Source organism: Pan troglodytes, chromosome 7 (assembly GCF_028858775.2).
Source record: "Pan troglodytes isolate AG18354 chromosome 7, NHGRI_mPanTro3-v2.0_pri, whole genome shotgun sequence".
Classification (NCBI taxonomy): domain Eukaryota; kingdom Metazoa; phylum Chordata; class Mammalia; order Primates; family Hominidae; genus Pan; species Pan troglodytes.
Window position 1 is genome coordinate 37,515,583 of NC_072405.2, and position 13,010 is coordinate 37,528,592.

General features: G+C 41.0%; 1 protein-coding gene across 7 annotated transcripts in view; it reads right to left on the bottom strand.

Annotated features, from left to right (window-relative positions):
• The window catches only part of KIF13B (kinesin family member 13B), a 193,805-nt gene that overhangs the window by 85,291 nt on the left and 95,504 nt on the right, over positions 1 to 13,010 (bottom strand). For all 7 annotated transcript variants that reach the window (XR_010159235.1, XM_063816266.1, XM_016959285.4 and 4 more), the window contains 4 exons: positions 12,569 to 12,781; positions 10,792 to 10,902; positions 5,861 to 5,995; positions 816 to 946 (listed from right to left, as the gene is read on the bottom strand). Coding sequence is in view for 6 of the 7 variants with exons in the window: in XM_063816266.1 (XP_063672336.1) it covers positions 816 to 946; positions 5,861 to 5,995; positions 10,792 to 10,902; positions 12,569 to 12,781 (590 nt within the window). In the remaining variant the exon portion in view is untranslated. The remainder of the gene's footprint in view (positions 1 to 815; positions 947 to 5,860; positions 5,996 to 10,791; positions 10,903 to 12,568; positions 12,782 to 13,010) is intronic.

The following is a 13,010-nucleotide window of genomic DNA, read 5'->3' on the forward strand; positions in this document are numbered from 1 at the left end:
AATGATTTTTTGACATCATAAAATGAAACAAATTAGCATTTGAAAGGTCAACATAATTCAGTTAACCACTGTCTCTAACAGTTACAGACTGTTATACTTCCAACTCTGTAACAGGGGATAACAGCTCTATAGCTGAAGGAAACAAAGTGACAAACATGCCATTCATAAAATTTGGAGCCCCTTCATTCCTCGATGGTGTATTAAGTTCCTGTGTACTAGTCTCACATTATGCGCCAGGAATGGAGAATCAAAAAAAGAAAGGCCCTTGTCCTCAAGCAGCTCATGGTCTAATGGGGGTAATAAGAGTTCACAGCCCACAGGCAGACACTAAGAAGCACTGCCACAACAGGACGATGGTCCGATACCTCTTAAGGGCACTGCATTCAGACCAAACAGTGACTCCCCACAGGAGAACATGGCAGCACTTAACCCTGCAGACCCAACAGGAGTTAGCAGGTCAAAGGATTGGCAGGTGCTGAGGAAGAGGAGATAAACTGGGGGGTTATAAGGGATTTTCTATCACAAACAGAGGAAAGCCTTCTAGGGCTGTGGTGAGTGAACCAGGACAGCTCCTGGTGTTGGCAGGGGCTCTGATCAAGACTTGATGAGGGCCTAAATACGTAAGGCCATGGCAGTGGGTACAGAGAGGAAGGAATGGGTGTGAGAGGCATTAAAGCTAAATGTAAGGGGCCCGCCCAACCAACTGGATTACTTAATGTGGTCAACTTAAAAGCAACAAAGGCCACTGTTGCCACTAGAGTACTTTCTTCCTCTGAAAAACTCTTGTGATATGAACACTAATTCAAGTATGTTACCTGGTGTTCTTCTGAGGAGTCAGCATAACCTGGCCTTCTGACGTGATGTCTATAATACAGTGTTCAGGAAGAATCCCCATGCCGCACAGTTGGATATCTTGGGAATTTGCTGACCCTATCAATGTATGTTCCTAAGAAAAAACGAAATTCACTGATTAATACTGTATTCTTACATATACACAATTGAAATCATTTACACTGAGCCCTCTTATATTGTCCTATTACCTTTGCGAAAATTTTTTTTATTTTTATTTTATTTTTGAGACAGAGTCTTGCTCTATCCCCCATGCTGGAAGGCAATGGTGCAATCTCAGCTCACCGCAACCTCCGCCTCCCAGGTTCAAGCGATTCTCCTGCCTCAGCCTCCCGAGTAGCTGGGATTACAGGCATGCACCACCATGCCCAGCTCATTTTTTTGTATTTTTAGTACAGACAGGGTTTCACCATGTTGGCCAGGCTGGTCTCAAACTCCTGACCTCAAGTGATCCACCTGTCTTGGCCTCCCAAAGTGCTGGGATTACAGGCGTGAGTCACCATGCCTGGCCTAAAAGATTTTTTAAAAGCGAATGAAGCCAGGCATGGTTGAAACAAAAACAGGAAGGGAGCGAGATTTGGCCTGTGAAAAGCAGTTGGTTGACCCTGACCTAGACTAACTCACCTACTCCCATGGTTTTAAATGCCATCTACAAATAAACTACATCTCTATCACCACCCTAGAGCTACATACTTTAGTTCCATTTTTTTCCCCACCTCCACAACCACTATCGCAGTCTTAGTCACTTATTTTTTATTTATTTATTTATTTTTGAGACAGGGTCTTTTTCTGTCACCCAGGCTAGAGTGCAGAGACACTATCCATGCTCACTAAACCTCACGTTCTTGGGCTCAAGCAATCTTCCTGTCTCGGCCTCTGAGTAGCTGAGATCACAGGCAGGCACCACCTTGATCAACTAATTTTTTATTTTTTTATTTTTTGTAGAGACAGGGTCTCACTATGTTGCTCAGGTTGATCTCAAACTCCTGGGCTCAAGCAATCCTTCCACTTCACCCTCCTGAAGTACTGGGATTACATGTGTGAGCGACTGTGCCCAGCCTCAGCCACTATTATTTTCTGCCTACTCAGCCTACTTGACACAACTTGGATGTCTGAAGATACATCAAATGGAACAAGCGCCAAAGCTAAACTCTTGTTCCCATCTCCCCTAACCCAACAGAAGTCTATTTCCTTCTCCAATAACAATGGATGGCACTACCACCACCAGTCAGTCAACTGAAAAGCTTAGATATAATTCTTGAGTCCTCTTTCTTTCTCTTACAAGCCCATACCCACCCCATGTCAATCAGGGAAAACCTTACAGATTTTTCCTCCAAGGTCTATCAAGAATAAGCTTGTTTTCCCCACCTCCATGACCACATCCTAGATTCAGCCTCCAGGATCTCTTGCCTGTGGATACAGGAGCTTCCTACTGTGTCTCCATTGCATGCCACTCCCTTCCACTCCTGCCACAACAGCTGGTCACACCATCCCCTATTTAAAACCTTCTAAGAGTGGGCATGGTAGCTTACACCTGTAATCCCAGCAATTTGGGAAGCCAAGGCAGGAGAATCGCTTGAACCTAGGAGATCAAGACCAGCCCGGGCAACACAGTGAGACCTTGTCTCTAGTAAAAAAAAAAAAAAAAAAAAAAAAAAAAAAAAAAAAAATTGTGGCCAGGTGTGGTGGCTCATACCTGTGATCCCAGCACTTTGGGAGGCTGAGGTGGGTGGATCACTCAAAGTCAGGAGTTCAAGACCAGCCTGGCCAACATGGTGAAACCTTGTCTCTACTAAGAATACAAAAAAATTAGCCAGATGTGGTGGCACATGCCTATAATCATAGCTACTCGGGAGGCTGAGGCAGGAGAGTGGCTTGAACCTGGGAGGTGGAGGTTGCAGTGAGCTGAGATCGTGCCACTGCACTCCAGCCTGGGCGAAAGAGCAAGACTCCGTCTCAATAAATAAATAAATAAATAAATAAATAAATAAATAAATAAATATAAAAATGAGGCAGGAAGATTACTTGAGCCCAGGAGACTGAGGCTGCAATAAGCCATAATCATACCACTGCACTCTCACCTGGGTGACAGAACGAGACCCTGCCTCAAAAAAAAAAAAAAAAAGTAAGAATAAAACCTTCTAGTGGCTTCTCTTTGAACTTCCAATAAAGCCCAAATTCTTACCCGGGCTTACAAAGCATTCTACAACCTGTCCCTGCCTGTCTCTGACCCTCACGCTCACCATCTTCCCCTCACAGAGCATGTGCCAGCTACATCGGCCTCCCATCTGTTCTTTGAGCACACTGAGCCTATTTCCATCCTACTGCCCTTTACTAGCTGTTTCCTCTGTCTGAAATGTTCTTCCCCTGATCCTGACATGGGTCATTTCTTATCATTTCTATCTCAGCTTTTAAAGTCACATCCTCAGAGAGGTGCTTCCTGAGCTCACAATTGGAAAAAGCCACTGTCATCCTGCCCTATTTTAACTCCTTCCATGACACTGACTGACTGTGGGTTTACTGTCCATCTTGTATTCCAAGCACTTAACAAAGGCCTGGCATATGTAGGCATTAAAAAAATATAAAAATAAATGCACAATCATTTCCTTTTGTGTGCCCAGGTAATCAAAATAAGATAAAGTTAAGCAGGGATAGCATCTCAGTCTCTTTATTGATAGATGGGTATAATGATTCTGAAGTATGCTACTATAAAGAATTCCAGGATAAATAAAGGGGGTGTTATATTCTAGAAGACTAAGAGAACTGTACAGCTGGAACTAGAAAGAACTTTGGAGATGTTTTAATCCAATGCCTTCACTTACACATGGAGTGGCTGAAGTCATCCAGAGATGTGAAGTCATCTGCCCAGCATCTAAATTGACTTTTGAATTGGAAGGCAAAGTAATAAATAATGCTCAGCCTCCAAATTCCACCATAAAACTGTTCTTGGACTGAGATCATCCTTTTGAATGTGCTTTGTCTTGAAGATATGCTTGCTGTGGGGTTAGCTTGGGCGATCAAGAAATCAACACTGCCTCAGACTCGGCCAAACAGGGCTGGCCACACAGCCTGAAACACAACCCAAACACCTCCACACAAGATGACCAGAAACATTTGATGACTCTCCAAACATCTTTAAACAGCTTCTTTGTTTACGTTTTTAGTGAAGGAGCAGATATGAATCAGAGTTTTTTCTTGATATGTGTGTTCGTGTGTACCAATTTGAACTACAGTACAATGGAAAGAAAAAGAACGTCTGGTTCTGAGAAAAGGACAGAATATTTAGGTCCTATTCTAACACCGCATCTCTTCCCACGTAGTCAGCTCGTTAGCTTTACTTTCCCGGTCACATTCATATGAATATCCCCAGCTGACATCCTAACTCAGAATGCTACCAGCACTGTTCAGAAGCAAAGTAAGTAATGTGATAATACATTGTTTTTTTGAAACAGAGTCTTGCTCTGTTGCCCAGGCTGGGATGCAGTGGCATGATCTCAGCTCACTGCAACCTCCACCTCTTAGGTTCAAGCGATTGGCCTGCCTCAACCTCTCAAGTAGCTGGGACTACAGGCATGTACCACCACCCCGGCTAATTTTTATATTTTTAGTAGAGACGGAGTTTCATCATGTTGGCCAGGCTGGTCTTGAACTACTGACCTCAAGTGATCTGCCCGCCTCAGCCTCCCAAAGTGCTGGGATTACAGGTGTGAGCCACCACGCCCAGCCAATAATATATCATTTTTTAATAGGCAAGGATAATATGTGTATAAGAAACCACACAGGTATCAAACAAAAAAGTGGAATGTGGGATCTTTTCTATTTGTATAGTGCTTCTGTTTACGAAGTGCTTCTGTATCTCCAACCCTCACAGGAACCTGGCAAAGTAGCCAGAGACCTTCCCTCCATTTACAAAGGAATTAGACTAGAGGGGGCAAAGGGCTTGGCCGTAGACTAGAGAGACAGGTCACTCCCTCCTACCCCAGCTTTGCCGCCACTGAACCACAACACTTGAGACATGCACACATGAAGGTATGCATCAAAGACACAGCCTAACTCACAGCATGACAATACATCATATAAGATACTTATTAACAACAGGGCTTCTCAAAATGACACAGAGTCACTGACCCAGGATCTCTCCAGGCTTTTCTGAAATGAAACCACACAATTCTCTTAGAGCTGTTTCCCACATAGTCAGCCTGTTAGCTTTACTTTCCTGGTCATGTTCATTAAACCCACACATGTGAGGGGAAAGAAACTGTGTGCCAACAGTTATCAACTCTGTGTTAGAGTCAGTGTAGTCCATCATATATGATAAGTAATTTGTGCTCTGGGCTTGACACAGCCCATTCTGGGCACTCCTCGAATCTGTGTGGTGTCTCAGGGTTCAGGCTTATTCTGAAGTTGTCTCTTATCTTACTAATATATCCCATGATTTGTAGATTTCAGTGGATACCAATATTTGTCTTCTTTTCTGTTCTGTGCTCTGACTCACTCAGTCTCTAAATAACCTATACTCTCTCTCTTTTTTTTTAATAGATTGATAACCCAAATTTTTAATTTTTCCTAAGAGTTACTGGAAACATAAATTTCATACCAACTGGTCCTAAGAACTTTATTTATACATTTTTTTCTTGTGAGCTAACACACTGCTCACAAAAGAATGTGCTTCACATAAACCATAAAAGCTTTCGTATACTTACTAAATGAATCATTTAGTCTTCAAAGTCATCCATTTTTAAAGTTATCTACTTAATTCCCTGATACAAATCACATTAAATAATGGTAGGCAAGGTATTTGACTTGTTGGAAATAATATCAGAGTATCATTTTTTTATATTGTCAGGTTGAATGGCATCAAAGACTAAAAAAGAAAACTGAGTCCAGAAACCTAAGATGGTTCTATAACTTTTTGCTGTTTTCTAAGCATGGTTCCCCAAGTTTACTAAAGTACTGTGAAATATTGTCCTATTTTGTAACAAGAATCTAGTAGCAAAGCACGTTACTTCACCTTTAAATAGTACACCAGAAGCTCATTCAGAGCTGGGTCAGCATTCAGATTCACAAGGAAGCATTTATCATCCCCAACTTTGATTCCCGAAGACTGAAGAGATATTCCAAGACTCTCAAGCTGTTTCTGTCGTTCCTGTAAATGTTATCAGAGAAGTATTAATTTCACAGCTATTGAGGCAGTAAGATATCCAAGCGTTTACATTACAATGTTACAATTATTCAATAGTGTTGTAATTCAAATACATTCTCTTAGGCTATGGCATTATAGATTTATTGCATTTTTCTCTTTCCAAACTATATGATTTTTTTGTTAATTCTAATTTTATTTTGAAAAATAAAGTCTATTACATATAGTAACTAATTGTACTAGTGAATTCTCAGTTTTCATTCTTGAAAATATCTAATGTCTTGAATTCATCTCATTTAACTCTGTATATATAAAAGCAAAGGTGTGTGCACTTTCCTCAACTGGGATCCTTCTTAAAAGCAAAGGAGGATCAATAAACTCTCCTGCTTGACATCTTCAGTGACCTCCCCATCAGGATAAAGGCCAAACTCCCTCAGTAAGGATCACAAGGCCCTTCAACCTGGCCTGCTTCCCCTCTGGCTTCATGTCTTCTCACTCCTGTCAAACCCAGCACTGCATGAAACAAGTTCCAGGTCCTTGAGAGTGCTAAGAATGTTCTCTGGGCTGGGTGTGGTGGCTCATGCCTGTAATCCCAGCACTGTGGGAGGCCAAGGCAGGCAGATCACTTGAGGTCAGGCATGCAAGACCAGCCTGGTGAAACCCCATCTCTACTAAAAATATAAAAATTAGACAGCTGTGGCAGCAGGTGCCTGTAATCCCAGCTACTCAGGAAGGTGAGGCAGGAGAATCACTTGAACCCGGGAGGTGGAGGTCGTGGTGAGCCGAGATCATGCCATTGTACTCCAGCCTGGGCGACAGAGAAAGACTCTATCTCAAAACCCCCCAAAAACAAAAAACAAACAAACAAAACAAACGTTCTCTGTGTTCTCGTTAGCTGAAAAGATTTTATACCTCTTTTTTCTATCTGGAGCAGACGTGTTCTACTTCGTAACTGTTTACCGGGCCATTTCTCTCACACAGGACTGTGTGCTGTGTGGGTATGGATCCTATCTTATATACTGTTGTGTTCCCAGCACTTAGCACAGTGAAGGACACATGGCGAGCACTCAAAACATCAGTGTGGTGAATTTATCCAAAAACAAACAAATTTGCATATGCACTCAAGCGTTATTTTCATAACACGGGCCTTTCCTTTTTTGTGCCTGCCTCTGAACCTATACAATATATGAACATCTGTACATCATAAGGATATGGGCATGGATCTCACAACCAGATGCTCTGTAGTTAGGGTACAGTCGGGGCTGGAGAGGGTATCTTCGACTATGGGTAAATAGCAAGTAGCAATGAGTCAATCACCCAAGACCTCTGATTCTGGGGAAAGGCAAGACAAACTAAGTCATTTAACTACAGCCACAAAGTAAGTTCGCAGCATAATTAAAATAAAGTTTCACAATTTTGCTATTTCTAGGCATGCCATCGTAATTTATACAATCACTGCAACTCAGCCAATATATCCTGCCTAGAAGTATACTACCACAAAATTGAAATGTGTATTTTGGTCCTGGGTCTTCAAATCAAGTCTTTAAATCCAGTTCTAACAAAAAGAACTACAGGGTTCTTTCAGAAGTTTTGAGTCATTTAATGCTAACCATCAGAGTTTTCTGCACTCAATTCCAAGAAGTGATTCTCCTTGAAAAAGACTCATGTCCATAAGATGAGGTAACTAACTATACCTTTCTCTAAGTTATCCTAGTTATCACTGTTTTACGCTACTTCCCTGTGCATATTTCTGTCATTTGAGATTCTATAATGGTAAAAACGCTACAAAATTTTTGTCAAAGCCGAAAGAGGCACAATGGTGGAAAACTGTCAATTCATTATTCCGTTTGCCACCAAAAACTAAAGTTTTAAATCATCTAAAAAAATTACAAATGTTTGTAACATCTAGGAATCAGCTCATAACAAAGTACTATATGATAAAATACAGTTTACTGATATCATCAAATATTGCTTCTGATATCAGGGGTTGGTTAACTTTTCCTATAAAATGTCGGATAGTAAATATTTAGTCTTTGTGGGCCATGGGGTATCTGTCTTATTCATTCCTGCTGCCGAAGCCATACATAATACATAAACAAATGAGCACAGCTATATGACAAAAAAATTTACAAAAGCAAGTGGCAGACCAGGTTTAGATCACATGCATTGTCTGTCAACCCCTGATCTATCTCAAGGTTTTGATTTCACTTAAGTGTGTATCTTTTAATGGGAACATAAAAGATAAAAATAAGGGACAATGTGGTATAGCAGATATGGCACTGGAATTAGAAAATACTCATCTTGAGTTCTTTCTATGCAAAAATATTACTGAGCATACAACACTAAAAGATACAGTCTTTTTTCTTAAGAACTTACAAACTCAACAGGGACTTAAACTATACATAACAATTAAACAATGGTGAAGTATTGGATGATGTAAGGGTCAAAGGGTGCAGAGGCTGCAGAGAATTCTGTGGTAGGGCCATCCAAGGGCTTGCACCCCACAGGAAGATGTTACAGAGCCTAGAGGACCCATGGAGAACCCAGCTAACTTGCAACTGCCCCCAGAATGATGTGAGAAGTCCTTCAAAAAAGAAATTCATTGAATTCAGTTTGCCCGGAAATTGCCAAATTTATCTGACCATGGACCATGTCAACTGACATGCCTCAAGTCATCTTCCAGAAGACTTATTAACACTTTGTAGCTCTACTGTCAGAAATAGATTTTGAAAGATATCAGTTTGGATTAGGAAGAAGTAAGTGATCAAGAGACCAGGTTTTTTCAAAGAGAAAAGAAAAACATTCAGCAGCACTAAAGCCTGGGAGCTCTGGAAGGTTAAGGCATTGAAGGAGCTGTTGAATAAAATCAGGCAGTGCCCCCAGAAGGGACCCCTGAGAGAGGAAAAGAAAAGGTGCCAACACTAAGCTCCCCAAGATGTAGGCTCACTTAGACTTGCCCTGTTTTCTATCAGCACAACGACTCATGACAACAAATGTTTACTGTTGGAGCAGCTCAGAATGGCTCACACAAAGTAGCTTCCAAATGGGACAATTATTAGAATGACTTATAATTTATAAAAAACACAGGGAGATATGTAATGAGAAATAGTTTATACACTGATCTCTTCTCTATAATTTTAGGGATATGCTTTAAGATAAGCCAATGCAGGGACACAAAAACAACACTGGCCATATGCTGATCTTTAATGAAACCAGGTGATGGGTACCTGTAGATTTAGTATACTCTTCTCTAATTTTTATCTACTTTGAAAATGTCTGCAATAAAAATGTTTTTAAAATCTATTTTAATCCCAGTCTGTGCTAATATAACATCCACTTTATGCTAAGTAACAACAGTATCATCCTACAACATCTGATACACAGATTGATTCTGGACAGCACATTTCAAGATGGAATCTACTGAGTGAAAACAGATTGAGCAAGTTCTATATATTCTCTAATACAAGGAACAGTTAAAAACAACAGGGAATTTTAACTTAGAAAAGGAAGAGGAAGAGGCAGAGAGATGACTTTAAATAGATGAACAACTTGGGTAGTAACAGTCCCTATCTTGTTAGACTACTGAGAGGATTACATGAAGTTCTGTAGTTAAAAGTGCTTAGCATAGGGCTCAATACATAAGTGTATCCAATAAACGCTGGCTGTTACTGCCATCACCAGTTACTGTGTTTGGGTGGGACACTTAACGCTCTTAGCTACAAAAGAACAAACTAGGGCCAGTGAGTAGAAGTAAAAGAATAAAAGACTGATTCAATCGCTACTATTGGAGTTGTCTGATTATGAAAAGCCTGTTAGATGGGGTCCTGAGCTCCACATTACCATATGTATTTCTAAAACAGTTGGAAAATCATGAAACAGGAAAGCCACAGTGTAAATCTATTATTAGGTAGACAGACTTTTTCTCCCAATGCTAAACTTAACTAGATCTTCCTAGACGAATTCTAATGTTCCTACCCTAAGGTGTTTTTTTTTTTTTTTTAGATGGAGTCTTGTTCTGTCACCCAGGCTGGAGTGCAGTGGCACGATCTCAGTTCACTCCAATCTCCACCTCCCGGGTTCAAGCAATTCTTGTGCCTCAGCCTCCCAAGTAGCTGAGACTACAGGTGTGTGCCACCACGCCTAGCTAATTTTTGTGTTTTTGGTAGAAACAGGGTTTTGACATGTTAGCCAGGCTGGGCTCAAACTCCTGACCTCAGGTGATCCACCTGTCTTGGCCTTCCAAAATGCTGGGATTACATGTGTGAGCCATCACACCCAGCCACCACCCTACGATTTCATAACTATCACTGTCACTAGAAAATGGTGAGAGACAGTCACCTCAGATTTAGGAATTTCATCTTACTTTCACTTTCACTGGGTTTTCACATGGAACCAAGAAGTTCATGGCCTAATATCTATTAGCAGTAATTTTTTTTTTCTTGGCCACATGCACTAGATGGAGTAATTTTGTAATTTCAGGAAGTTCCTTAGGTCTCCAAAGCACTTAATAGAATGCGGTGTTAAGAGCCAGGGGCTACAAAGGAGTTATTTCATTAAATTTTTTTTAAAGATTACTGATACTAAAAAATTATTTCTTACATAAACAATCAAGTGAATTATATCCTGTTTATCCTTCAAATTAATTTTGCAAAGTATAGATTCTTTCAGATCTAGATTCCTAATGATAGTGTGAGATTTGCCATCAGCCAAGCTGAAGATCAAAAAGGAACCAGAAACACCATGTGTCCCACTGTGCAAACTGCCATGAGGTTTCATGCGCTTCATCATCAGGAAACACGAACCTGTGCAATCTCCTCCGTTTTCCTTAATTTCTCCTCCCAGGTCACAGTCATTTCCTGGATTAGCTTCTCAGATTCTTCCAGCCGGTCCTTTAGCTCTGGAGATTTCATTGCCTACAAGCAAAATGTTTACTTCATGAAATGTCTAGAAGATGCCCTGGAAAAAGAAGTGGCCAACTCTAAAAGGACAAAAGTAACAATCTGCCTCCTCATGGCTGAATGTCACGCTGAGGTCTGACATCTACTTCGACTGTAGATCGAAGTACCTCGATTGTAGATCGAAGTACCTCGATTGTAGATCGAAGTACCTCGATTGTAGATCGAAGTACCTCGATTGTCTGAGGACCACAAACTCACTGAGTTATCCAAAATATGCCCAAAAAGCAGGCTTTTTCCTTTTCTGCCACTCTATTGTGAAGATATAATTACATTTAAGGATGCAAAAATGTAAAGCTTCTAAGGGTTTATCTTTAAAATCCTAATAGGTTATACATCTAGACTCAGACACATGATTCATTCTAGCCCTTATTGATGACTTCAGGAATTTATCCACATATGTACAGACTAAATGTGTACATGTTGCAGACTGGATGGTGTTATTAACACCAAGGAGACAACAGTCTTCATGGACTATAAAATTATTCCTATAAAAACAGGATAAAATTCAACAGGTAAAAATACGATCAAGATAATCATCTTGACCATGTCTCTTACTGATTTATTCCCAGAAAACAGGTATGAGAAAGAAAGCAAACTCCAGAAAGAGCCCCACAGTGCTGAGTAACTGTGGGAAGCGAAATGCTAATGAAAGTAGGAATCCTGGCCGAGCACGGTGGCTCACGCCTGTAATCCCAGCACTTTGGGAGGCCGAGGTGGGTGTATCACCTGAGGTCAGGAGTTCAAGTTCAAGACCAGCCTGACCAACATAGAGAAACCCTGTCTATAAAAACTACAAAATTAGCTGGGCGTGGTGGCGTGTGCCTGTAATCTCAGCTACTCAGGAGGCTGAGGCAGGGGAATCACTTGAACCCAGGAGGCAGAGGTTGCAGTAAGCTGAGATCACACCATTGCACTCCAGCGTGGGCAACAAGAGTGAAACTCCACCTCAAAAAAAAAAAAAAAAAAAAAAGTAGGAATCCTGAATCTAATATTTCATTCCACTTTCCCAAGAGGATGAGCACTTGGGATTGCAGGTCAGAGTTGGTAGGTTTTCAAATTTATGAATGCAACATTATCCATTACAGAATACACAGAAGACAGCTGTAATAGAGTACCACTAAATACATGGGTACTTCTACTACAAAATATTTTCTACAAACGTAATTAATCCACAACATGGAAAAGCTAGATTATGAAGGTGTAGAAGACTCAAGATTTTCATTCCGACTTCTACCAGGTAACAAATGAGATTCAACAAAAATCCTGCTCTCCATCATTTTCTGCACAAAAATTAAAATTACATACACATGGTCTCCAGCATCTCTCTTCCTCTCCTATTCTATTATACCTCTCTCTTTTGTCTGCCACCTGAATAGAAATGCAAACATTTTCTCAATTCTATTTGCTCCTGTTCAACCTTTTTAACATCTGTAAAACCTCTTTGGAATTCTAATATGACAACCTTCCTTTATTTATTACTCATCCCAAAGTTCTCTTGCTGTAAGAAATTCGCAAATTTTAAGTAGAGTACTCATCCCTCACAGCCCAGGGGAAGGAAATTCAAGCTCTAGGCTGATTCCTCTTCCTGGACTCACAGGGCGCATGCGGTGGCGCCTCCTACCTCTGCTTGGGTCAGCTGCTCCCGGAGTTTCTCAACTTCTTCCCGGAGATCCCGGATAATTCGGGCATTAGGGTCCTCATTCACCACAGCGTGGTTTACAATGTGCTTGGCTCGATCTGCATACCGCAGAGTTGAGAGGGTTTCATCATAGTTATCAGCTGCAGGACTCACAGTAGCCACCATGGCGGTCTTGCTGTTACCCCCGAGGCTGTCCTACAGGAGAAAACAGAAAGTTGAGTAGCATATTAAAGTTGGAAGAAGACGTCATATGAGAAACCTGAAATCAGAAATGGTGAACAAATTTCCCCAGGTCGAACACATTCAATGACAGAGCCAGGGCTAAAATGCAGGTGTATGGACTCGAGTCCTGTGCTGTTTCTTCTCTGCCAAGCCATTGTACTAAAAATAAGGAGTTTTAGCCTTTGATAAAGGATGGGGAAAT